At 43.7% G+C, this 27,879-nt stretch overlaps 1 protein-coding gene and 1 long non-coding RNA gene across 4 annotated transcripts; one reads left to right on the forward strand and one right to left on the reverse strand.

Annotated features, from left to right (window-relative positions):
• Positions 1-344: 344 nt before the first annotated feature.
• LOC131204147 (metal transporter CNNM4-like) lies at positions 345-20,734 on the forward strand. Its single transcript, XM_058195048.1, has 7 exons — positions 345-4,127; positions 7,244-7,375; positions 10,024-10,152; positions 11,561-11,730; positions 12,390-12,489; positions 17,372-17,544; positions 19,255-20,734. The coding sequence occupies exons 1-7, from the start codon at positions 2,771-2,773 to the stop codon at positions 19,414-19,416; spliced, it is 2,223 nt and encodes a 740-aa protein (XP_058051031.1). The 5' UTR covers positions 345-2,770; the 3' UTR covers positions 19,417-20,734.
• On the reverse strand, positions 7,387-27,879 carry LOC131204149 (uncharacterized). Of its 3 annotated transcripts, none has more exons than XR_009156544.1 (4): positions 27,720-27,879; positions 11,253-11,396; positions 8,208-10,035; positions 7,387-7,624 (listed from the first exon to the last, which is right to left on the reverse strand). It is a non-coding gene; the product is annotated as an uncharacterized LOC131204149 (long non-coding RNA). The 3 variants fall into 3 exon arrangements; XR_009156543.1 differs by lacking the exon at positions 27,720-27,879 and adding an exon at positions 20,726-20,777; XR_009156542.1 differs by lacking the exon at positions 27,720-27,879 and having other exon boundaries at positions 11,253-12,010.

Raw genomic sequence — 27,879 nt, forward strand, 5'->3', positions numbered from 1 at the left:
CTTCAAAAATTTCAGCAACGGGTTCTCTGGCTGGTTGCTGGGTGGGCGTGGCCATGGTGGGCATGGCCTAGTCAGCCTCCTGCACCATGGCGGCCAGCCTCCAGAGCCTGGGGGAGGCAGTTTTCGCCCTTCCAGAGGCTCGAGGAAAGCCTCCAGAGCCTGGGGAAGGTGAAAATGCCCCCCTAGCTCTGGAGTCTTTCCTCGAGCCTCTGGGAGGGCGAAATCTGCCTCCCCCAGTCTCTGGAGGCCCTCTGGAGGTCAGAAACGGGCCTGTTTTTGGACTTCTGGAACTTCTGGGCGGCCCTGAGCCTCCACGCGGGTCCTGCACTTACATCCAAAACGGGCCACATGGAGACTCCTGGGAGGTGAGGGTTGGCCGGGGCCATGGTAGCTCAGGCTGTAAGAAGCCTGTTATTAAAAAACACAGCAGCCTGCAATTACTGCAGGTTCAAGCCCGGCCCAAGGTTGACTCAGCCTTCCATCCTTTATAAGGTAGGTAAAATGAGGACCCAGATTGTTGGGGGGGCAATAAGTTGACTTTGTAAATATACAAATAGAATGAGACTATTGCCTTATACACTGTAAGCCGCCCTGAGTCTTCGGAGAAGGGCGGGATATAAATGTAAATAAAATAAAATAAAACAAACCAGGGGTGGGATTTGGAGGTTCTCTGAACTGGCCATAACATTAGCTACTGATTTTCCTGAACCCGTATAGCAGCCCACCCCTGAGGGTGATACCTTGGCAGAAGAACTTGGGTTATGAGCAAGGTCTCCTGCAGACCATCTGAACATCCATGGAGCCTGAAGTACCTCCTTGAACTCAAAAGAAGCCTTTAGCAGAATAATACCGGAGTTTGCATTTCATACCTTTGATCGACACATGAGAGATGCGAAGTAGCCTCCTTCCAAATTGGAGTGCTTTTTAGTGAGATTCGTGGAAATTGGAGGGAGGGAAAACACTTAGCACCACCACCACTACAGACTAAATTGTAGGCAAAGGCATTGTTGGGTGCTTGGAAAAAAAAAAGTTGCAACATTGGTGTGTAAATGGAAATAAAAATCCGGTATCTTGCTTTGATGGGATGGCACCCACGAATGGTAGGCAGGGATGAAAAAATAAGAATGCAACGTACAGAACAAGAGACATTTTCTCCATTCCATCTTAATTAAGATTTAGCCGCAGACTCAATGCTGACTATCCTTTTAGAGATAAATGGAGCAGTTTGTGAGCTGAGGTTGAGAATCAAAGAGGGCTGAGAATCAAAGAGACCACAGAAAAGGATCCATTTCAGCTGCATTTTTTTTTCACCTGGCCTGGAAAAACGTGGATTTAACTGCCAGGATTTTAAAGAGATTACAAAGAGAGGTGAAGGTCCCATGCCTTGGGTGTTAAAAAAGTCCTTGAATCAAAATCTTAAGATCTCCAGATAGATCTGGAAAATATATCTTATCTGGTATCGGGGAAATTGAGATAAATCCAGAAATTCAGATCAGTGCTCTGAATGATTACAAGTTAGGATTCTAGGATTTTTATATATTGGAAGAAAGGGAGATCAGCTCTATACCAGCACAGACCCACTGTCGACAGCAGCATTTCTCAACCTTTGTAACTTTTAAGATGGGTGGACTTCAATTTCCAGAATTCTAGGAGTGGAAGTCAACCTGTTGTGATCCAGGCCTAAGCACGTAGTAGGAAACTCAGTCAGTGAAAAAACAACAACACTTTATTCGAACAGCTGAGAATTACTTCATTCTCAGCTTAGTCCAACTAAATTAAAGCAAATGCCTCCCAACACAAATTCCTCAATCCTATCGCAAACCTTGGTCCAATTAGGCAAACTGCCAAAGGCCTTTCTTGGCAAATGTTCAGAAGTCACAAAAATAAATGCAAGACATAGACGAAGCAGAAGATGAAGCTACCAACGTTGTTTTCTGGCAAAGCCCAAACACTCTTGCTGGTCTGTTTTAAACCTTATGGGAGGGGCCAATCATCTCTTGGCCTTACTCCCGAGTCGTCCTCTTTGCTTGCCTTCTGGCAGCTCTTCTCATGCATGCATTAAGAACAGGCTCCTCCTGTTCCCCTGCCTCTCTACTATCAGTCTCTGGAGGCTCTGGAGTCCGCACTTCACTCCCTGATGACCCTGGTCCCATCTGAGCCTCATTGCTATCCGACTCCATTGCCAGTTCAGCAGGCTGCTGGCGGACCACAACGCAACCCATCTTAAAGATGCCAAGGTTGAGAAATATTGTCTCACAGTTTTTGGCAGTAACATCTCATATCCCATCTAGCAAAGTAAGGGAAGGAAGTAGAGGAATGTTCATGGGGCATCGCAAAGGCAGAAGTCCATCTCTATGAGAGTGGCGTTAACTGTGGGTATAACACATACTACACCAGCTTATGGGAGATGGTCTATGTTGGTCCTCATAAAACTAGCTTCCTTCTGTAAAATACAATGTTCACATGTTCAGAACACAGAGGTTTCTGGTGCCTTCAAATCAGTTGCAAATCAATCTACTCCAAGAAGCTTTGATGATGGTGGTGAGATTCAAAGTTGCCAGGTAAGAATGTAGAATGCAAATGAGGTGGGCGGGTCCGCATAAAAGATAGGTTTGTGACATATACAGCTCCAGTTCAGTGCATGGTTTAATGAGTCACTGGAGGGAATCCATGGATACATTAAATAAAGGTAATCCTTCATGGACTTGATCCATTGAGGTGTTTTGGTGGGTGATAGAAAGGAAGCGATTACATCACAGATCTGGTACTGATGCTTCCAAAAGTCCTTATGCTTCTTTTCGTCTTCCTGTGGCAAGCCAGTGCTGAGAAGGAAGCACCATCCCTTAATGACACCGTAATTATAGGCATGAGGCTGGAGAATAGTAGCAAGGCCCAGACAGCCATTTTGGGAAATGGCATAATCCAAGTGATGGAAGGAAGCCTGATTTACCTTCGGATCTATGGTAATGGCATCCACAAATTCAGCTGGCAGAGGATCCGGTTTGTGGAGATGACTTCCTTGAGTACTTTAATCAGGAACTTTTTAGACTGCCCTCAAAGAACAAGCGATCTATTGATACAGCCGTACAGCGGCGACGTGCAAAATACTTCTGCCATACTCTCTGTGAAGATCCAGATCCTGCGGAAGAATATCCACTTCAAGGACTACATGATGTGCCTTGAGGATCATCGTGGGAAATCACGCCAGCTGCTCAAGGATAATCACCTGACCCTCCGAGTGGTAGAGGACAAAAGTTTGCAGCTACCCCGCTGGCTTGAAATTACATTAGTCGTTATCCTCTTGGCGCTCTCGGGAGTGTTTAGTGGTCTCACCCTAGGCCTAATAGCCCTTGACCCTATGGGATTGCGCATTGTGAAAAATTGTGGCACGCCCAAGGAGAGGGAATATGCCACCAAGATCGAACCCCTCCGAAGGAAAGGGAATTACTTGCTCTGTTCTTTGCTGCTCGGTAACGTTTTAGTTAATTCTTCTCTCACCATATTGTTGGACACAGTTATTGGGGAAAACGTTTGGTCTATTGTGATCTCTACTATTGCCATCGTCCTCTTTGGGGAGATCCTTCCACAGGCCATCTGCTCCCGTCATGGTTTAGCAATAGGTGCCAACACTGTCTTCATCACCAGGTTGGTTATGTTAATCACGTTCCCGGTCGCTTACCCTATCAGTAAACTCTTGGACTACCTCCTTGGGAAAGAAATGGGCACTGTCTACAACCGAGAGAAGCTGATGGAGATGATTCGATTGACTCAACCTTACAACGACTTGATGAAAGAAGAGCTGAATATCATCGAAGGAGCCCTGGAGTTGAGGTCTAAGACGGTGGAAAGTGTCATGACCCCGTTAAAAGACTGCTTCCTGCTCAGCAGCAATGCCATCCTGGACTTTGACACAATGACTGAGATCCTACAGAGTGGCTACACCCGGATCCCAATTTACACGAAGGAAAAGGCGAACATTGTTGACATGTTGTATGTCAAAGACCTTGCATTTGTCGATCCAGATGATTGCACCCCAATCAAGACAATCACCAAGTTTTACAACCACCCAATCCATTATGTCTGCAACACTACCAAACTGGATGCTGTGCTCGAAGAATTCAAAAAAGGTAATGACATAGTGTGGATTTCATGCCGGCTTCGGGATGGTTGATAAAATAGAACAGGCAAAAGCAGCTGTCCTATTCTTTTTAAAAAGTGTTGTGACCCAGGCCCAAGTAGGAAACTCAGTCAGTGAAAAAACAAACTTTATTCGAACAGCTGAGAATTACTTCATTCCCAGCGTTGTTCAACTAAATTAAAGCAAAGTCCTCCCAACACAAATTCCTCAGTCCTATCACAAACCTTGGTCCAATTAGGCAAACTGCCAAAAGGCCTTTCTTGGCAAACGTTCAGAAGACACCGATACAAAAATAAATGCAAGAAGATAAAGGTACCAACGTTGTTTTCTGGCAAAGCCCAAATGCCATTGCTGGTCTGTTTTAAGCCTTATGGGAGGGGCCAAACATCTCTTGGCCCTACTCCTGAGTCGTCCTCTTTGCTTGAGCTGCTCTTGCCTTCTGGCAGCTCTTTTCATGCGTGCATTCTCTGCCTCACTACTCTCAGTCTCTGGAGGCTCTGGAGTCCCCACCTCACTCCCTGCTGGCCCTGGCCCCACCTCAGCCTCCGACGCAGAGCCCTTATCTGGGCCTTCCCCAGCCTTATCGCTCTCCGACTCCGTTGCCAGCTCCACAGGCTGCTGGTGGATCACAACAAAAAGGGAGTTGTGGTCAGTCACACAACTACCATGTTTCCCTGAAAATAAGACCCTGTCTTATATATTTTTTTTTAGTCACGAAAAAAGGCGCCAGGTCTTATTTTCAGGGGGGATGTCATCCACTGACTCATCTCACTTGAGTGCATCACCCCCAGCCTCCTTTTCGCTGTCAGAGGCCTTCATGAACTTCTTTGGCCAGCAAGGCTTTTTTGAAGGCCTCTGCAGCCAATAACACAGCTCCTGATTGATCCGAAGCTCTGTTATCGGTTAAACAGGCCCTCAGGAAAGCCTTACTGGCTGCAGAAGAAATGGGCCAAAGTGCGAGGCCTGGCTGCAACTATAGGGCAGCTCCACCCCCATCCCCACCCTAGGTTAATTTTTACCTGTGCACCCTGGAGTGGATGGGGTCTGAATTAGGGCTTATTTTGGGAGTGGGAGGGCTTATAGTGGGCGCACATGTAAAAAATCAAGCTAGGACTTACTTTCTGAGTAGGTTGTATTTTCGGGGAAACACAGTACACCATGTAGGTAGCAAAATCAACTTTTCTGTAGGTTTGCACCATTCCTGCTCACATGAACACACTTCTCCACCTCCTAAAAGTTTGGTAAAGATCCAATAGTTCGGTTTTATGTTTGAATAAGGAGAAAAACATGTATAGTAATAAAAGCCGATAAGAAAATAAATTAAAAGGAGCAATTTTTTTTGTAAAATGTATATTTGCAGTAGAATTTTTTCATCATTTTGATGCTATAGTTATTGAACAGGACTAGGGAGATATGTCTAAAACAGGCCACTCAAACTGGCAGCTCACAGGCCAAATGTGTCGCACGTAGGCCACACCCACCCCATCTCCGCAAAGGCAAAAAAAAAGTCACGCTAAGTCACGCTACGTCACGTAATGTGATTGAGTTTGACACCCGTGGTCTAAAATCTCGATCCAAAGTGCCTTCTATGTTCAAGAAAGAGGCAGGGGTTTAGATAAAGTGTTCTAAGACAATATGTAAGGCAATAAGCATCATTCCTGCTCTGAACCAGAAAGGTAAAGTTAAAGGTTTCCCTTGTCCAGTCATGTCCGATTCCAAGGCATGATGCTCATCTCCGTTTCTTAGCCGAGGGAGCCAGTATTGTCCGAAGACGTTTCCATGTTAGTGTGGCCAGTATGACTATATGCTGAGATGCACAGAACACAGGTATCCACTCGCAGTTGAATGCTTTCGAACTGTTAGGTAGGCAGGAGCTGAGGCAAGCAATGGGGGCAAGGGTGAAATGCTCCCGGTTCAGACTGGATCAGGTGATCTGGTAGCGATGGGGGCGGGTAATTTGGAGAACCGGTAGCAAAAATCCCTGGCCCCTTGCCCATGCCCACCCAATCGCCCGGTCCCTACTTGCCTACTTGGCAGCTTGCTGCTTCATTCGGGCTTGTCTTGCTTCGGCTGCTGCAATCCATTGCATCAGCTAGCAACTCAGTCTGCCTGCCTGTAATCCATCTCATCGGTGAGCAACTCAATCTGCCTGCCTTGTGCCTTCAATTGGGTAAGTAACTGGGGGTGGTGGGGAGCTTTCAAAAAAAATGATTAATTGGGGGTTTTTTACGAGTTTTTTTTAAAGTTTTTTAAGGGTTGTTTTAATTATGGTGTATGTTTCTGTTTGTATTTTATTTGCCTGTTCACCGCCCTGAGTCCTTCGGGAGAAGGGCAGTATACAAATTAAAACATTATTATTATTATTATTATTATTTAGACATAGCAATTTAAAGTTAAGGAAGTTTTCAATTTAGCTGCTTTTATCTAAAAATATAAATAAAATAAAATAATAAAATAAAATATTTGCTTCGCTGTAACTACACAAACACATAAAATCTCACAAAGCTGTATATGGCATTTTGTGTGTGTGTGTGTGAGTCAGTTGTGTTGTGTTTGTTGTGTGTGTGTGTAAATTGTGAAAGTTGGTTTTTGTGGCTGTGTGAGGTTCCTGCTTGTTGCAGAGGCCATTTTGGGTGAAGTGCAGCTGCTTTTACATTGTGTGTGAGTCAGTTGTGTTGTGTGTGTGTAAAGTGTGAAAGTTGGTTTTTAGTACCTCTTATTGTTTTGTGTACTTTGTTTATTATTGTTATTATTTATTGTTATTGGCCACCCCCACCCGGTCACCTGACCACCAAGCCACCCCCACCAATTAAGCCACGCCCACAGAACCGGTAGGGAAAAAATTTAGATTTCACCCCTGAACGGAGGCGCCCCCTATCATGCAGTGCCCAAATCTTCAACCTGGGCTGTCAAGTTTTCCACCTGACCAGCTCAGCGTCTTTAACCACTGAGCTTTCACGCCCCCTAGCTCTGAACCAAAGTGACATGAAATAGGTTATTTATCAGACATAACCTTTACTGGATTTTACAAAGCCGAATTCTATTTTTAAAGGACTATTTTGATGTGACTCCGATCACAGCAAAATAACTTGATCTGTCCCACAGGTAAGTCTCACCTGGCCCTTGTCCAAAAGGTTAACCATGAACAAGTCTTAGAAGTGGTGGGCTTAGTAACCTTGGAGGATGTCATTGAAGAAATCATCAAGTCTGAAATCGTGGATGAATCAGATATTTACGGTTAGTTTTATTCTTAAGTATTTGTAGAGAATAGTTGCATCCATATGTGTGAGGGAAACAACAACAGAATCTCACTCTATATGAACAGTCGCACATTTTGTGGGACCTTAAAGATGAGTGTGTTTATTGTTGCATAAAGATTCAGGTAATTGTCATAACAAACGTTATTAGTCTTTGAAGATCCAACAACATCCTTCTTGTTTCTGATGCTACTGGTTTCTCTCCTGCAAATAGTTTTGATTAGTGGTGCTATTCTGTTGTGTCTCGTCCGATCTCACCACCAAAGCCGGGGTCTGCTTATCTGCTTCCGAACGCTGAAGAATGTCCTAGCATGCCTCCCGGCCCCAGCCCTGGCTCCATGCCCAGACAGGCTGAGGAGGGGGCATCTCCCGGCCCCAGCCCTGGCTCCATGCCCAGACAGGCTGAAGAGGAGCGAGTATCTCCAGCCCCCAGCTCTGGCTCCATGCCCAGGCAAACGGAGCAACTAGACCCCTCCCCCTCCTCCACAGCATGTGAGCCTGAGGAAGGTCTATTACCAACAGCTGCCGATTGGAGTGACCCTCGCTTCAGAAGAATTGATAGGCATCGTCAGAAGGAAGGGAGGGGCAGGCCTGGATAAGTGCTGAGTCATGGAGCCACACCCCATGGCCTATATAAAGGATCTGCTTTCTGGCAGTCTCTGAGTCAGGCGAAGTCTAAACATATCTTGCTGAAGTCACTTTCTGGTCTCCTGCCTGCCCTGAGGACTTTGCTAGGACTTTGGCAGAGCTGCAGAGGCACACCTGATTCGGATTTCCCTGACCCGGCCATCAGCGGAGGAGTGGGACACGACATATTCAGCCAGTTCTATCCGGTTCATGTGAACTGGTAGTGGAAGCTGCGAGAGGCTCTGCCCACCAGCCCGGATGTCATCATGTCCCGTTTTTGATGCTCTGCACATGCGCGGAAGGCTCTGCGCATGTGTGGAGGTGGCACGTGTGAGAGCTCACATTTGTGAACCGGTCGTGAAGGTGAATACCACCTCTGGTTTTGATAGAAACTCTGTATATATCTGAACCTCCTTTTGAAGGGAGAGGAGTTATAGAAAGGTTGAAATTTACCCCAGATTCAGCTTCTTTAAATGAAGCTGCTGTAGGAAATAGTTTCTTTATGTAATATAGATGGTATATGTGCCACTTCAGAAGGCACGATGAAGGAAAAAGATGCAAAATTAAGCAAAACGGAGGGAAGAGAACTGCCAGGAGCAAGCAAGCAACCAGAACCACTTGCGAATAGAAGCTTTTATGGCTAGGCTGCTATGTTACAAGAATCTCGCCAGACTTACTGCATTCCCTTGGGAACGGTCAGACTTCAAGGATTCTGTGGGAGGTCAGACTTCTGCTGCTTTTTGCACCACAAGGATTCTAAACTAGGCCCTCTCTTAACACCACTCTCCAGTCTAGCTAGAATTCTTGATGAATGTATTTTTTATATACACTGAGACCGTATGCACCAAGACAAATTCCTTGTGTGTCCAATCACACTTGGCCAATAAAAAAATTCAATTCAATTCAATTCAATTCAATTCTATTCTATGCTATGCTATGCTATGCTATGCTATGCTATGCTATGCTATGCTATGCTATGCTATGCTATTCAATGTTATACTATTCAATGCTATTCTGTTCTGTTCTATTCTATTCTATTCTATTCTATTCTATTCTATTCTATTCTATCTTCTTGAAATTGAACACTATCAAGAATGGGGATAGGATGCAAAGGGGTGGGAAATATCTGGGTTTCTCCTCCTGTCCACATGAAGCGTTATCATCTGTAAATAACTCTCATTCCTTTCCATAGGCTCCTGGGTTCACATCAAGACATTCTATAAAAATAATATTTGTGACTGCAGAATGCAGTTCCCTGCATTTCCTATTTTAATGCATTTATATCTCACTTTTTCTTTTAGATTCTTGTTTGGCCGTATGTTTTCTCTTTTCAATCCTTACATCTTTAAAACATCTTCTCGCTTTTTATAATTTTTAAAATATTTTTTTCTGTGATGTATTCTCTACCTCCCCTCTGCCCCCTTATAGCACTAGCAATAGCACTTATATACTGCTTCATAGTGCTTTTACAGCCCTCCCTGAGCAGTTTACAGAGTCAATCTATTGCCTCCAACAATCTGGGTCCTCATTTTACTCAACTCAGAAGGATGGGAGGCTGGGTCAACCTGGAGCCTGTTGAGATTTGAACTGCCAAATTGCAGGCAGCTGGCAGTCGGCAGAAGTAGAGTGCAGTACCACTGTGCCACCTCGGCTCTTATACTGGTCTATGACTATAATAGAATAGAAGAATAGAATAGAATAGAATTTTATTGGCCAAGTGTGATTGGACACACAAGGAATTTGTCTTGGTGCATATGCTCTCATATGCACCAATAAAGATTTGACTTGATGGGATCTGAAGCTGGTGGATTAGGCTGAGAGAGCAGCTGGCCCAAAGTCACCCATGGTTGAGTGGAGATTTGAATCCGGTTCACTCCATTTCAAGTCCATCTCCTTGACAACATCCATCCTGGTGGTGCTCAGTGAAACAGAGGGAGTGGCTAGCATGGCTGTCCAGCATGAATGTGTAGGTGACCTTTTCTTTGCTTTTCACCTTTGCAGTTGACAATCGATCTAAAAGAAAAGTCACAGGGCTAAGGAAGTGGGATTTCTCTGCTTTCAGGGATTATGAAGTCGAAACAAAGATCTCCAAGCAGCTACTCTTGGCTGCCCATCGCTTCCTCTCCACAGGTAGGATGTCAGGCACAAGCCCAAAGCTGACACATCAAACCCAATCGAGTCTAATCCTCTATTTGTGTAACCCAGATGGACAGAATCTTGCCGAACTAAAGTTATAACCTTCTTACCTACTTGATGTATCCTCAGAACATCTAGGGCATTTTACGCAGGGGTGCTATTCAGTAGGTTCTGACCGATTCTGGAGAAACGGTAGCGGAAATTTTGAATAGTTTGGAGAACCGGCAAGTACCACCTCTGGCTGGCCCCAGAGTGGGGGTGGGAATGGAAATTTTGCAATATCCTTCCCCCTGGAGTGGGGTGGGAATGTGGATTTTGCAATATCCTTCCCCCAGGAGTGGGGAGGGAATGTGGATTTTGCAGTATCCTTCCCCTGCTACGCCCACCAAGCCTTGCCCACCAAGCCTCTCCCGCAGAACTAGTAGTAAAAAAATTTGAATTCCATCACTGATTTTACGGCCCCCGGGCCACTTCCGGTCCTTTGAATTTTTTTTAAAAATTTTATTTTGTCACAACAGTATATATAAGCATAAGCATGAAACAACTATACAACATATAAGCGTATATATAATAACATATAAGCATATATATAATTTCCTTGCCCGGCCTGTGTAAGATCAATCAGACATTAGAAATCAAAAGTAAATTGGTGTATGCCATTCACACAATGCAGCTGCATTGCTTTTACTTTTGAAAGTGACTGTAATTTCTGCCCCCCAATTTACCTATCTGCATGCATGTATGCCTATCCACTTTGACAGTAACACCTTGGTCCGATTGGTTTGGTCCTCCGTAACAACTGTCACCGGCTCAAGGTTGACTCAGCCTTCCATCCTTCCGAGGTCAGTAAGATGAGGACCCAGATTGTTGTTGGGGGCAACATGCTGACTCTGTAAACTACTTAGAGAGGGCTATAAAAGGACTACGAGGCGGTATATAAGTCTAAGTGCTATTGCTATCTGAATTGGCAGGAAGACTTTATTGTTTCAGCAGCTGAAATAAAGTGTTTTATTTCAACACTGGAGATTTTTTAAGAAGAGACTGGATAGCCATCGATCAGAAATAGCATAGGACTAGGGGTGAAATTCACTTACCGTCGCTACCAGTCCGCAAATGTGCAGAGGGTCAAAAACAGGACGTGATGATGTCTAGGAGGGTGGGCGGAGCCTTCCGCCACCGCCGCTACCGGTTCCCCAAACCGGATAGAATTGGCTGAATTTCTCCATTGCATAGGACTCCTATGAGAACAGGGGGTTGGATTAGATGACCTCCAAGGTCCCTTCCAACTCTGTTACTATTACTGTCTAGTACAGCTTTGGAGGAATATTTATGCCCTGTGATTTTAGTTTTGGGGAAATGTCCTTGGGAACATTCATGCCTCTGCCCCTTTCCCATCATACAGAGATCCTGCAATTTTGCCCCAGCCTCATCTCTGAAAAATACCTGCTGCGTTTACTGAAGCACCATGATGTCATTTGTGAGCTGAAATTTGATGAGAACTTCAAGGAATCTCCCCACCATTACTTGTACCAACGGAATAAGATGGCAGATTACTTCATCCTCATCTTGCAGGTACCATGCAGTCTTCTCTTCTCCCTTCGGCCCCAGGAATGGGCCTTTTCCATTAATACAGCTGGGTGGGACAGGAGCCCCACCTGCACCAGAGGTGAAATGCTACCGGTTCGCACTGGTTCAGGCGAACCAATAATAATAAAAGCTACAGGTTCGGGTGAACCGGTAGTAAAAAAATGCTACCAGTTCATCCGAACCAGTATTTCCGTCGATAAGCTGTGTCGCGCGATTTATATTCGCTAGAAAGCAGGAAATCCTGCTTTCTAGCTAATCTAAATCACTCGGCACAGCTGTTTTCCCCCTCGCTGTTCTACTTACTTTTTTAAGTCTCCTTTTTCTGTGCTGGGCGGTAGCGTCTGCGGTTGTTGCGCACTGTTGTGCACTGTGCATGTGCGTGCAGCATGCGTTTGGCACGCACTGCACATGCACGCACCGTGCATGTTTGGCGCACACTATGCATCCACATGCGCACATGCAGCACCTGTTTGTCGTGAAACCCCACATGCTCGCACAGCAAACCAGTGGCAAACCTCAGAGGATTTCACCACTGACCTGCACGGTTCAGGAAAAGTGCTGTGACATGCCAGGTGAAGCCCAGTTTAATTCTTCACCACCAGGACATAAAGAGTTTTCCAACTATAACCTTTTCTCTGTTCCAGGGGAAGGTGGAGGTAGAAGCATGTAAAGAAAACATGAAGTTTGAGAATGGACCCTTCTCCTACTATGGGTTCATGGCTCTTGGGCCATCTACCCCAGCAGGTAATTTGCCACTCGGCGCTCTTTGCTCATCAAGACGCATTTATTCATTTGTGCAGGACTGGCTTAGATTTTAAATTTAGATTTTAAATTTATAGATTTTTAAATTCACAGGGGTTTAAATTTGGTTTTAAGATTTATATTTATATTTTTAATATTTGGCATTAGAATAAGTTTTTTAATAGTTATTTTAATTGTATATAAATGTTTTATGTGCCTGTGAACCGTCCTGAGTCCTTCGGGAGATAGGGCGGTATACAAATTTGAATAAATAAATAAATAAATAAATCTGTGTGCTTTGTCTAATGCAGATGTGTCCCACCCTGGCAACTTTAAGGCTTATGGGCTTCAACTCACAATCTTTCCGCTTTCTAGCTTGGTATCTTAACCACAAACTGGCTCTTCTCTCATTAGACCAAACTCTCTTTTGAGTTGGTTTGGTTAGACCAGGGGTCTGCAAACTTGGCTCTTTTAAGACTTGTGGACTTCAACTCCCAGAGTTACTCAGCCAGCTTTGCTGCATGATTCACTTAACAACTGTGGACAAAAATTGTAAACTGGGGCATGACTCACTTAACAACTGCCTTGCTTAACAAGAGAAATTCTGGTCCCAATTTGGTTGTAAATTGATGACAATCTGCAGAGATGGGATTGACTTTACCTTCCCTACCGGTTTGCAAATGTGAGCACGCGCTCACCTTTTAAATTTGTATTTTTTTTTTTTAAAAAAAGATCTCTATAGCATGAGATTTGAAGCTCCATCCAAATTATAAGGTTTAATTGCTCCCCTTGGCCTAAGAGTCTATTGGTATCATATCATAACTTTGATGTAATTTAAGATTTTTTGCTGACTGATCAATGACACTAGTAAGTCTAATGCTATCTAGCGCCATCTGCTGGTTTGAATCGTAGCACCGTTTGCATATTAATCCTCTGCCTTTAAAAAGGGAATAACAATCATAGAATCCTAGGGCTGGAAGTTTTGGAGGTCTTCTAGTCTAACTTCCTGCCTAAGACAGGAGATCTTATTTCATCTCAGACCAACGGCTGTCCAATCTTTTCTGGAAAAATGCTAGGCAAAGGCAGCGTTTTCACAACCCTCTTATGCTAGTGATTGAATTAACTCATGTTTAATTAATCATGTTTAATTTCATGTAACTTTGTTGCTGGCAATCCTTATGATCATCAATTGTGTTGTAAATGTTGTACATTGATGAACGTATCTTTTCTTTTATATACACTGAGAGCATATGCACCAAGACAAATTCCTTGTGTGTCCAATCACACTTGGCCAATAAAAAATTCTATTCTATTCTGTTCTATTCTATTTACACAATGCATCGAGTTGTTGGAAGGAAAATCCATCTGGTTCAGTTCCAAGCTGGGAGAAAGACACTGGAAACAACATGGAGGCTGATTGGAAAGAAAGATTTATTGATGAACACAACCACCAGGGTTTGTGGTTCTGGTGCAGCTGATAAAATGGAGTTTAGAGTGGGTGGATTTTTATACCTTCTGGATTCCTATGCAGGTCATGTAGGGGTCATAGCTGGCTCTATAGGCAAAAGAGGAAATGCAGATCCTAGGTGTTTGTTGAGCTAATTTTGTCGACCTCGTTTGTTGCTTACCTGAATTTCTGTCTTGACCCAGTCCAGAGGTCGTATTCAGCAGGTTCTGACCAGTTCTGGAGAACCGTTAGTGGAAATTTTGAGTAGTTTGGAGAACCGGGAAATACCTCCTCTGACTGGCTCCGCCCCCATCTATTCTCTGCCTCCCGAGTCCCAGCTGATCAGAAGGAAATGGGGATTTTGCAGTAACCTTCCCCTGCAGTGGAGCGGGAATGGAGATTTTACAGTATCCTTTCCCTGCCACGCCCACCAAGACACACCCACAGAACTGGTAGTAAAAATTTTTGAAACCCACCACTGACTCAGTCTTTCTGAATGGATTACTAAATCTGCATTTCTAAAAGCTAGCCTCTTCAGTTTCTGCTTGGGGCAGGGAACCTGGGGCTGCTTCTGCCTCTCTTAAAATATTTCCCTTTTTTTCTTTAGGGGAAATATTCTATCCTGCCTTTTTAATATTTCCCAAAATATTTCATTCTTCTAGGAAGGGGTGGGGGGCTTCCTACAGTATCATCATCAAAAGATGCAGGTTGGATTTTATTCAGCATGCGAAACCCCTCCAAAAATAACCTGGATGAACCTTAAGCAAGTATCTGGTCAATTGGAACCAATTAACATGGTTGCAAAAACAGCTGTGAGCTTAAATGTCAATCTGTTGTGCAAATGCAGCCTCTGGGTTTGTAACTGAGTTTTAACAACCAAAGTAAAACTAGAATAGAATTTTTTATTGGCCAAGTGTGATTGGACACACAAGGGATTTGTTTTGGTGCATAAGCTGTCAGTGTACATAAAAGAAAAGATACGTTCATCAAGAATCATAAAGTACAACACTTACTGATAGTCATAGGGTACAAATAAGCAATCGGGAAACAATATCAACATAAATCATAAGGATGCAAGCAACAAACTTACAGTCATACAGTCATAAGTGGAAGGAGATGAGTAATGGGGAATGATGAGAAGATTAATAGAAGTGCAGATTTAAAAAATAGTTTGACAGTGTTGAGGGAATTATTTGTTTAGCAGTGTGATGGCATTTGGGAAAAAACTGTCCTTGTATCTAGTTGTTCTGGTGTGCAGTGCTCTATAGTGTCGTTTTGAGGGTAGGAGTTGAAATAGTTTATGTCCAGGATGTGAGGGGTCTATAAATATTTTCACAGCCCTCTTTTTGACTTGTGCAGTATACAGGTCCTCAATGGAAGGCAGGTTGGTAGCCATTGTTTTTTCTGCAGTTCTAATTATCCTCTGAAGTCTGTGTCTGTCTTGTTGGACAAGAAGTGTTGCACGTTTTACTTTGTCTTCTTCATGAAAGCCACCTTGAAATATAGCTAAGGGGGAAAAGGGCGAACTTGTGGCAGCTAGAAAATCTGGCTGCCCCTGCATTTGCTCAAAGAGGCTATGATTTAGTTAATTATTACATTTATTTACTGCCCATCTCATTTCAAAGCGACTCTCTGTGGCTCCGGGTGATTCAAGAGTGTTTATCCATGGCAGAGCTGGAGAAGCTCTTCCTGAAACCCTGAGGAGACCAACTACTCAATGACTGCATTCACCACCCTGCTCAGTCCCCAAATGGTTGTTCTGTTTTTTTTGTTTTTTTTTTACATTTATATCCCGCCCTTCTCCGAAGACTCAGGGCGGCTTACATTGTGTAAGGCAATAGTCTCATTCTATTTGTATATTTATATACAAAGTCAACTTATTGCCCCCAACAATCTGGGTCCTCATTTTACCTACCTTATAAAGGATGGAAGGCTGAGTCAACCTTGGGCCTGGTGGGACTAGAACCTGCAGTAATTGCAGGCAGCTGTGTTTAATAACAGGCTATCTTACAGCCTGAGCCACACCGCGGCCCTTTTTTAACGTGTTGTGTGAATCCAGTTGTAGGAAGCAATATCCATCTGGTTCAGTTCCAAGCTGGGAGAAAGACCCTGGAAAGATGGAGGCTGACTGGAAAAACGGTTTATTGATGAAGCAGAACCACATTGGGTTTGTGGTTCTGGGCAGCTGACAAAACGGAGTTGAGAGTGGAGGGTTTTTTTAATACCTTCTCTTGGGCTTTGCACTTGAGCTTCCTGTTCCTGTGCAAGAACATGTATTTGATTGGTTTTTGTCAGATTCCTATGGGGTCATGTAGGGGTTGTGTAGGGGTCATAGCTGGCTCTCTAGGCCAAAGAGGAAATGCAAATCCTAGGTGTTTGTCTGAGTTCCCAAGTTTGATTGAAGTTTGGACTGCTCTGAGATGATGCAATGAAGGGACTTGTGTTCTGAAAAGGTGTTGGGCAATTCCTATTGTGGCTTAATGGCTTTGTCCTGTGTTGGATCTTGAGTGAGGGCTAATCCTACCATTCTGCCTTTGTTCAGACTTTGGTATAGGGAGTATCAAAATATTCTGTTTTGAATGGATTTCTGTCTGCAGTATTTGCTTTGCCTATGAACAGAGCTATCTAGATACTCATTTTTCTCTTCCAATAAGCTCTTCAAGTGCTGGCATCTGCTGTGGGCTATTAAGGAAAGTGGGGGCTGCTTCCTGCCTCTAAAAAAACATGTTTCTCCATTTCTCTTTTAGGAAATAAAATATTCTGCCTTTTTAAAAAAAATATTCCTCAAAATATTTCATTCTTCTAGGAGGGGGGTAGGTGTTGACTTTCAACAATGTCATTATAGTTTATAAACCTGGTGACTGGGACCATGCCCTCTTCAGTGAAGGAAGCTTAAATAAACCATACTTTAAGGTAAAGGTAAAGGTTCCCCTCACACATTCGTGCTATCGTTGCCGACTCTGGGGGGCGGTGCTCATCTCCGTTTCAAAGCCAAAGAGCCAGCGCTGTCTGAAGACATCCTTGTGGTCATGTGGCTGGCATGACTCAACACCAAAGGCGCACGGAACGCTGTTACCTTCCCACCAAAGGTGGTCCCTATTTTTTCTACTTGCATTTTTACGTGCTTTCGAAACTGGTAGATTGGCAGAAGCTGGGACAAGTAACGGGAGCTCACCCAGTTACACAACAGCACTAGGGATTCAAACCGCTGCGCTGCTGACCTTTCGATCGACAAGCTCAACGTCCTAGCCCCTGAGCCACCGCGTCCCTCTTAAAACCATACTTCCCTTTTAAAACCATACTTTAGCACACAGTAAATGCCCCAATTGAAAAGGCTAAGTCTGGAAAGATGGATAGGAAAATACAATGATGAACAAGTTGGAGAGCGAATTGAACCAGAGAGGGTACCATTCTTGTCTTCTTGTTTACAATGTCTAGGGCTTGATGCCAGCTCTGTGGCTCGTTTGAACAGTATCAGCCGGAAGAGCTACGAACAGATGAGTTCTGCCTACATCAGCAGCATCAGCACCAACCAGGTTCTCCCCAGCACCAGCCTGCAATTTATGGCTGACTTTACTGTCCGAGCCCTTACTGACCTCCTGTATATCAAGGTGAGCCAGTTCTGGGAGACTCAGAAATCTATTCTAAGCTGTAAATAACCCAGTAATTGTAGATCGGATTAAGATCTTGCAGATGTTGCTCAACTGTGTCAACAGAAACATCTGGAGAACCCATGGTTACTTGCTTCTATCAATGGTTGCCTTCTATCCAATTCTAAGGAACATAATTATCATTCTATTCTATTCTATTCTATTCTATTCTATTCTACTCTACTCTACTCTACTCTACTCTACCGTACTCTACTCTACTCTATTCTAATTATATTATATCTAATTCTAAGGAACATAATTATTATTCAGTTAATTTACCTGTACTAATTTCCCCCCTTCTTTAGGGACAGGCAAAATATTACTGTATTTTTTGGAGTATAAGACGTGCCTTAGTTTTTGGGGAGGAAAATAAGAAAAAAGATGATTGGCAGGTGGATTGGCCTCCCAGAATAACCCCAATCAGCTGTTCCCAGAGGTGAATTTTAGCAACAGTTTCCTTGGTTGTGAGCTCTGTGCCTTGCTTTTTTTTGCTTTTTTTTTCTGCCTCTGAAACTTCTGAAACTCTGTTTCAGAAAAAACTTTTTCCTGCCTCTGAAAGCCTCCGAAACAGCTTCAGAAAAAAAAGCCTCTGAAGCTCTGTTTGGGGGCTTCTTTTCTGAAGCTTCCTTTCTGATGCTTTTTTCAGCCTCTGAAATCTCCCTTTGAGAAATTGGGCGGGTCTGCATTCGGAGTATAAGACACACCCAGATTTTCACCCTCTTTTTGGGGGGAAAAAGGTGTATCTCATACTCCAAAAAATACGATATAGTGGCAGATTTGTATGAAGGCTGAATCTCCAGTTCTAGCACACTTCTACAAAGAAACTTTCCTCAACCTGATGCCCTCCCTTTGTGTACAAGTTCCATAACTCTAGAGATGGTTCCGTAACTCTGGAAATCTGGCAATCTATTTGTCCAGTTTGGTGTGGCAGCTTTGCTGTCCGGTCCACCTTTCCAGTCTATATGTGACTTAGTGGTTACCCTTGTATCACATGAAGCATGTTATTGATTTAGATTGGGCTTCATCTGATGTGTGACTCCAGCTGAATCTTTATTCTTTATTATGAGCCGCAGTGGTGCAGTGGTTAGAGTGCAATCCTGCAGACTACTTCTGCTGACTGCCGGCTGCCAGCAGTTTGGCAGTTCGAATCTCACCAGGCTCAGGGTTGACTCAGCCTTCCATCCTTCCGAGGTGGGTAGAATGAGAACCTCAAATTATCGGGGGCAAGAGGCTGACTCTGTAAACCGCTTAGAGAGGGCAGTGAAAGCACTGTGAAGCGGTATATAAGTCTAAGTGCTTTTGCTATTCTACAAATCATAGCTAAATTAATGATGGTAAGCCAACCCAATCTCCTTGAGTCCATTTGCCTCCAAGCCTCTTCTCAACTTTCTCACCACTTTCTGATCCTGTCTGGTTTTTGGCCTGCTTAATACATGTCCATCTGGTTCCTCCACAAAATAGCTGGGAGAAACGTTTGGAGCAGAGATCTCCAACCTTGGTCCCTCAGCAAAGCTGGCTGAGGAACTCTGGGAGTTGAAGTCCACAAGTCTTAAAGGGACCAAGGTTGGAGACCCCTGGCCTGGAGCACCTTCCCCTCCCCACCAAATTATCCCATGCCTTTGATTGACTGATGGTAAGTTACTGAATAGTTGCTTTCTCTTCCTAATCCAGATCACACAGGAGCAATACCAGAACTGTTTAATGGCCTCCTTAATAGACAGCAATAACTCTGGCGAAGCTACTGTTAAGACACCTGACCTCTTGAACCCTCTCCCAAACAGTTCTCCACCCACTATGAAAGTGGTCAAAGAAGAAACATCTGTATCAGAATAAGGGGGGGGGGCTGCACATCATTCAAACAGATCACAAGGACCTGATTCTAGAAAGCCTTCTGCTCTAACCCCAACATTTGCCTTCCAGTTGTCATCTGAAGTCCTTTTATCTCACAAGATAATCCCTCTATCATCTTCAGGATGGCAAACTCTGCATTTGGGAAGTGAGGAAGCTCTTGTCTACCTATGGTTTTCCCTCCCAAAAATGCACTCTACATCTTTCTTTATTTTTGGTTGTTTAGGGACTGCCACTAATACAAGCTGTTTTATTTTCTATATATCAATGGGTGAGGAGAAAGATTTTCATTGATCCTGTGGCTCAAAAGGGAAAGGGGTGAGAGACCCCTCTCCTCACATGTTTGCAATGAGATTTGCCTGCCTGCCCTTCTTACTGAATTAACAAAACAAAGCATTATTAATGCTTATTAATAAAACAAACTCAAGCATGTCTTGAGCCTCAGGAATGTTTTGCATAAACTCTGTTGAAGTGAGTACAGCTTGGCAGCCATTCCTTCACTGCAGAAGTTTCTAGAATATATTTTTATAGGCTTGATTCTGCTTAAAAGGAGTACTTTGGAAGGTTCCAGAATATAATTCTGCAGCAAAAACATGCTTATTTCTATGAGACAGCAAATACTTAGGGGATTATACTTGGAGAAGTAGATGACATCTCCCATTTCAAAAAGCTACCGATTTAACAAGTGGATTGTAATTATTTTCGTCTGCTTTTCGGTCTGTACTTTTTCTTATCATAAATCAGCTCACTAATTTATTTGAGTTTGCCATCGGCCACTTTGATAGAAATGTGTGTTGTTGTTTTTTCTTTTTAAATGTGGAATTTCCTTACGTATGAAATTATGCTACCTGCTCATATGTAAAATGGGGTTTCTACTTTTGAGTTGATAATAAAATGCACATTTATTTCTACCCTTTTTTTGTCCTTTGGATGCATTGTGTCAGGATTTGATATTTAAAAATGGACATCCAGAGTATGGTTTTAAAAAAAAATATCAATATGATGTGATGCCTAAAAATGGACAGAGATTCAATTGTACTTTTATTGGTGCCGTCTTCATTTTTTGACCATACTTGAAAATATCTATGTTCTATGAATATTAAAGGTCACGCTCATGTCATGAGGCCCTATGTAATTATCTATTCTCTTGGCTAGTCCATAATATTCGAAATAAAAGGCAAAGCACAGCTCTCAAACACCAAGAAAAGCAAATCAATTGATGCCAGAGGCAGACCATCTTTAAGCTCAGATGCCACTACAAACTTGCTTTCATCCAGGGGTAAAACCCACTTACCTTCGCTACCGGTTCTCAAATGTGAGCGTGCGCGCCTCCTCCACACATGCACAGAGCCCTCTGCGCATGCGCAGAGGTTCAAAAATGGGACATGTTGATGTCTGGGTGGGTGGGTGGAGCCTCCTGCTGCCAACGCTATTGGTTCACCCGAGCTGGATAGAACCGGCTGAATTTCACCACTGCTTTCATCCAACTATTCTTGAATAGAATTACTATTCAAAGTAAATTCAGCAATTTCAACTAGAAGGAATGAATTTTTTTAGTTTCCTTCCAAGAAAATAATAATAGCCTAAAATTGCTTTTTTTAAAAAAAATAAAAGCACAAGGTTCCTTTTCTAAACCTATGAAAATATTAAAAGATCCGGGCTAAACCAAGCTTTCTCCTTGGACCGTCATGCCAACTATTACCGTCCTTGTTATCCTTGATGGATAGATTTCCCCTCAATCTACAAGGACATTTTAAAAAGCTTGCAAAATGTAGTTTGCCATTCTGAGGGGCTCAACTGGGTTAATTCTGTACCTTGGCATCAATGGAGATTCTTAGTCATCTAGATCAGGGGTCTGCAAACTTGGCTCTTTTAAGACTTGTGGACTTCAACTCCCAGAGTTCCTCAGCCAACAAACTATTATTATTCTACCCACTTTATCAAAAGCTAAATCATAGTGTCTCAGCCATTGCCCTGCTCCAGCCAATGGCTGTGAACTCAAGGGAAAACAACAACCCAGTTCAGTTGCCTTTTGAAAAAGCATCGTTGATACCTTTGGATCTCAGGTTTGTTAAAGATTTATCTAGGTAGTTTCCTGGGTCCTTCTTTGCAGACAAGGTGTCCTTTATCTGAAGTGCTGCCTTGAGTAAATTCAGTTGAGAGGGGGAAAAAATTATGAAGCACAGACCTGCAATTCATCCATCATCCCAGTAACAGATTAAGCAGAATATGGGTCACCCATCAGAAGTCTTCTCCATCATGATAATGGCTTGGTGGCATTCGCACTATATATTCAGTGGCGTGATGCAAATTTTTTTACTACCGGTTCTGTGGGCGTGGCTTGGTGGGTGTAGCAGGGGAAGGATACTGTAAAATCCCCATTCCCACCCCACTCCAGGGGAAAGATACTGCAAAATTCCCATTCCCTCCCGGATTTCAACTCCAAGAATTCCACAGCCAGCCAGTTCTTTGCAGGTAACTTGTTCTCTTTGTTCTTGTAGTCTGAATTGAATTATCCACGTAAATATTTTACTAATCCCATGGTAGTTCTTGCACGGCTGTCTGCTTGGTTCTGTACAAAACAAAACAATATCCCAGGGACTCTGAAGACTTACTACTTGTTCTGATATCCATAGCAAGTGAATTAGTAAGAGTGAGCGTCAGAGCAAAAGGTCACTTTATAACTTCGGTGCTTCTGTGGTGACCTCATTATGTCCAACCGGTTTCAAGTCATCTTGCTGTACTCACGCGATTGCGTACTATTCAGATGGTCCCTAGTCTGTGTGTACCAACAGAAGCAATCTTGGGCGAAGCACACGCCCTACGCAGCCCCGTTGGGGAAAAAAAAAATCTTGTGCGTCAATCCTGAGAAAAACACGCTTGCTGTCAGGGAAGAGGAAGGAGGTTGCTTAAGCTAGATATGGCTTTGAAGGGTTGCCAGTTATCCCCAGGGCACAGCGGGTAAGACAAGATTCTGTTTTCTCAGCTTGAAGAAGCATGTTTTTGAAAGTCTGAACAAAGAGGCTGGTTCACTGTATTCTGATTGAAGATAAAAGGTCTACATCCAGCTCAAGGATCTGCTCTTTTGATCCAGACTTTGGAAGATTCACTGGTAAAAGATCAATTTCAGCGCCACCTTCTTTCCATTTCCCTTACACGGGGACTGAGATTACCACATTTTCTCTTCCCTTATTATTTATTTAGCGTATGGCTTCCTTTAATTGGCTTGGGTCCAAGAGTGGCTTCAAAAATTTTAGCAAGGGGTTCTCTGCCTGGGTGGGCGTGGCCATGGTGGGTGTGGCCTAGTCAGCCGCCTGCACCACAGCGGGGGGTTGGGGAGAAGCTTTTTGCCCTCCCTGGGCTCTGGAGGTATTTCTCGAGCCTCTGGGAGAGCAAAAACGGCCTCCCCAGACTCCAGAGGCTCTCTCTTCCCAAACTTCCGGTAGGCCCGTTTTTCGCCCTCTCTGAGACTCCCTGCATCCAAAATCGGCCCTGTGGGGATGCCTGGGAGGGGCAGGGTGGGGTGGGTAGGGCCAGCCAGGAGTGGGATATGGGGGTTCTCTGAACTGCACAGAATCTTAGCTAGAGGTTCTCCCGAACCCCTGCAAATACCCAGCAGCCTATCCCTGCTTGGGTCCCTTGAAGTTTGTGGCCTTGGAGTGTGCAGGAAAATTCTGGAGGGTTGGTGAAAGTGTGGAACTAGCAGTAGGGGGATACAGGCTCAGATTCTCTCCGAGTTTCACAATCACTACATGACCTTCAGACTCTCCCATCCCAAATGCAGCTGACAAAGTTGTTGCAGGATTATGCAACAACTAATGGAGGGAGATCTCTGTGTGGGTCAGCCTTTTTGAGGTATGTTAATGAGTGGAACGACTTGCCTCCAGAAGTTGTGGGTGCTCCAACACTGGAGGTTTTAAAGAAGAGTTTGGACAACCATTTGTTGGAAACGGTGTAGGGTTTCCTGCTTGAGCAGATGGTTGGACTAGAAGGCTTCCAAGATCCCTTCCAACTCTGTTATTCTGTTGTGACCCAGGCCCCAGTAGGTAGTAGGAAACTCAGTCAGTGTAAAAGTTTATTCGAACAGCTGAGAATTACTTCATTCTCAGCGTAGTTCAACTACATTAAAGCAAATTCCTCTCAACACGAATTCCTCAGTCCTATCACCAACCTTGGTCCAATTAGGCAAACTGCCAAAGGTCTTTCTTGGCAAAAGTTCAGAAGACACCGATACAAAATAAATGCAAGAAGACGAAGCTATCAACGTTGTTTTCCGGAAAAGCCCAAACACTGTTGCTGGTCTTTTAAGCCTTATGGGAGGGGCCAATCATCTCTTGGCCCTACTCCCGAGTCATCCTCTTTGCTTTAGCTGCTCTTGCCTGCTGGCAGCTCTTCTCATGCGTGCATTAGGAACAGGCTCTTCCTGTTCCTCTGCCTCACTATTGTCAGTCTCTGGAGATTCTGGAGTCTGAACGTCACTCCCCGATGGCCCTGGCCCCATCTCTGCCTCTGACGCAGAGCCCTCATCTGGGCCTACCCCAGCCTCCAAGACTGGCCCATGCTCTTCCTCAGCCTCATCGCTGTCTGACTCCATTGCCAGCTCTGCAGGCTGCTGGCGGACCACAACATATTCTGGCAAGATCAAGGGATAGGCATGGGAAGGTTTCCAGCTTTGTTCTTCATTGAGGAAGGTGGACTAGCAGAACCTTGAAAGCCTATCCAAGTTGATAACAGAATTATAACAGTAACAGAGTTGGAAGGGAGACCTATTTTAAATGAAATCAAGATGGGATTTTTTGGAGGCTTTTGTCTCAGGGCTGTGTGAGCTTTTCTGCAAGACCACTCCTTAACAGCTGCCTCCATTCTTCCCTGCCCCCCAAATCAGCTCCACTGTCTAAGGAAGCCACTGCATGCTCTAGCAGTAAGGTGACCAACTTTTTTACAATGAGAAGGAGGACACAAATACATTGAAGAAAAAAAAATATCGTAATAATTTCATATTTGGAAATTATTAAATAGATAATGAATTAATAAAATGTGAATTATTGTGCTCACCTGTGTATGGTTAAATATTCACTGAGAAAGAAGTGAGTCTAATGCGTGCATGCGTGCCGTGTTGTGTTTCGGTAAGAAGTAAACAAAGCCACTTGCGTGCGGCGCACTCTCTCAAACCAATTCTCCTGTGTGGAGCGCATGCATCTCATAATCGCGTCTCGCTGCACTGTACCGAGCCTTGACGAATCGTGATGTCAAATACAAATAGTCACATCATATGCAACGGATCGACTTGGCATCGATCGAATTTTACAGATTAGTCTTCAAATATTGAAAAAGAGAACAGGTAGGAGGAGACTTTTTGAGAGAGGACAGAAGAACTCTGGTGGCGCAACAGGCTAATGCAGCCTATTATTAACAGCAACTGCTTGCAATATTGCAGGTTCAAGTCCCACCAGGCCCAAGGTTGACTCAGCCTTCCATCCTTTATAAGGTAGGTAAAATGAGGACCCAGATTGTTGGGGGGCAATAAGTTGACTTTGTATATAGTATACAAATGGATGAAGACTATTGCTTAACATAGTGTAAGCTGCCCTGAGTCTTCGGAGAAGGGCGGGATATAAATGCAAAAAAAAAAAAAAAAAGGACAAAAGAAGGACTGACTAAAGGAGGACGATTGGTCACCTTACTAGCAGGAAACATAAGGTAAAAATTCAGTGAACAAATGGATGGATTATATTTGTTTACTTCTGTTGCTTTAAATGAGTATTATTATTCTACCCACTTTATCGAAAGCTAAATCATATTGTCTCAGCCGTTGCCCTGCTCCACCCAATGGCTGTGAACTCAGCAGTTGGCTTAAACCAGATTCTGGTTTAGTAGCTGGCACTGTGACATTATATCATAGTTGGGCAAAGTTGAGTTGAGTAGCTACACCTAACAAGTGGGAGGGAAAGGTCGAGGCATAATGCAAAATGAGCAAGGTCTTGCCATGTTTCTACAGACACGACTGGTACATCTAGGTTTTTTCCCCCCCCTAGGTATGTGATGGATTTTTGTAAAAAAAAAACAAAAAAACCCCAAACCTTTTAAAAACATATTCAATTTTGTGAAGAGATTACTCTGCAGTTTTCAAGAAAGAGCTCCAACAATTATAGGGCTCCTGGATGAATAGGTGAGTGGGTGCAGTGGTGGGTTTCAATTTTTTTTACTACCGGTTCTGTGGGTGTGGCTTGGTGGGTGTGGTGTGGCTTGGTGGGCATGGCTTGGTAGGCGTGGCAGTGGAAGGATACTGCAAAATCTCCATTCCCTCCCCGATCCAGGAGAAGGATATTGCAAAATCCCCATTTCCTCCTGATCAGCTGGAACTCGGGAGGCAGAGAATAGATGGGGGTGGGGCCAGCCGGAATTTTTACTACCGGTTCTCTGAACTACTCAAAATTTCGGCTACCGGTTCTCCAGAATTGGTCAGAACCTGCTGAAACCCACCTCTGGGTGGGTGGCTTTATTTAATAATACAGAACAAAGAGGAAAATAATCAAGAAAAAGAAAAGAAAGCAGTGCAACAATAGTACAAATTACAGGCACTCCTTGGGATAGGATGGCAATTGGGACTTGCTGTTGCTAAGTGACACAGTTGTGAAACATGATGTCAAGTGCCCACATCACTTAGTATCTGCAGTTCAACCATCCCAGTTGCCATCATCAAGCAAATCACCATGGATCATAAAGACCTCACAGAAACTCCACTTCTGATTTCCTGCTGGCTTCCCCATTGACTTTGCTTGTGGGAAGCCAGCAAGGAATGTTGAAAATTGTGATCATGTAACCATAAATGTGAGCTGATTGCCAAGCTCCCGAATTGTGATCAGGTGACTGGGTGGATGCTGGAATGGCCAGAACTTGGAGAACTGGTTGTAAGTATTATTTGTTCATTTGTATCATTTGTATCATTTGTATTCATTTGTATCATTTGCACGTAAAAATGCAAGTAGAAAAAATAGGGACCACCTTGTATCTTGTATACCTTGTATATCTTGTATACTTTGTATACCTTGTGATACCTTGTATCACCTTGTATCACCTTGTGATACCTTGTATCACCTTGTATTTATATCATTTGTATCATTTGTATTCATTTGTATCATTTGCACGTAAAAGTGCAAGTAGAAAAAATAGGGACCACCTTGGTGGGAAGGTAACAGTGTTCCGTGCACCTTTGGCGTTGAGTCATGCCGGCCACATGACCACGGAGACGTCTTCGGACAACGTAGGCTCTTCGGCTTTGAAACGGAGATGAGCACTGCCCCCTAGAGTCGGCAACAACTAGCACGTATGTGAGAGGGGAACCTTTACCTTTACCTTTACTATCATTTGTTCACATAGTTGTAAGTTGGAATTTACCTGAATGAGTAGTCATAATCCACGAATTGCCTGGATATATCTGATGGCTTCTCTTACGTATATAATTTTGTATGTGTGATTTTACACAACAAAATCAATAAAGGATGACCCTATTTCATTGCAACACTCTATACATAGCCTACTTCTATAAGCAAGTCATTTATAAATTGGAAGTAACACTGAACAATTTTTAGCCGTTTGTTACCGAAAAGGGACTGTTGAGCTGCCAAAACATGATTTTGGGGTGCAAATAGCCTCTACGGCCCACACTCTGCATGCCTTGATTGCTTTGGGAATATCATTTGCCCTTTCCCCAGGAGGAACAGTGATATCATTTTCCTCAAATAGCAAATTACAGGCTCTGGAATTTAAGCCACAAGGCAGCTTAAAAGCAGTACAGTATCTGTAATGTTAGACCAGGGGTGAAATGCTCCTGGTTTGGATCGGATCGGTTGATCCGGTAGCAATGGCGGTGGGTGGTTCGGAGAACTGATAGCAAAAATCTCTGCTTCCCCCGCCCATGCCCACCCAATCACCCGGACACCCGCTTGCCCGCTTGCCAGTTCTTTTAAAAATTGCTTTTAAAAGGTTAAAAAAAAGGCTCTGACGATCACAGCTGAGCCATGCGATCATCAGAGCCTTTTTTTTTACTTTTAAAAGCATTTTTTTAACTATCTATTCAGCCCAATAGGTTGTAAAAAATGCTTTAAAAAGGTTAAAAAAAGGCTCTGTGGATCAAAGATGAGCTGCACAAGCCTTTGTTTTACTTTTAAAAGCATTTTTTACAACCTATTTGGCCAAATAGGTTGTAAAAAAATGCTTTTAAAAGTAAAAAAAAATCATTTGCCACAGCTGAACACCCCCCCCCCCCCGTGCGCTGTTCTACTTACCCATGCCTCCTTTTTGGCTTGCACTGCACTGCACGCACACCTCGCATTTGGTGCATGGTGTGCACACCGCATGCATAGTGTGCATGTGCAGCCAGCGAACCAGTAATAAACCGGTTCAGATTTCACCACTGGGCTAGACTTAGCTAAATGAACTTCACAA

The sequence above is a fragment of the Ahaetulla prasina genome, chromosome 10 (genome assembly GCF_028640845.1).
Source record: "Ahaetulla prasina isolate Xishuangbanna chromosome 10, ASM2864084v1, whole genome shotgun sequence".
Classification (NCBI taxonomy): domain Eukaryota; kingdom Metazoa; phylum Chordata; class Lepidosauria; order Squamata; family Colubridae; genus Ahaetulla; species Ahaetulla prasina.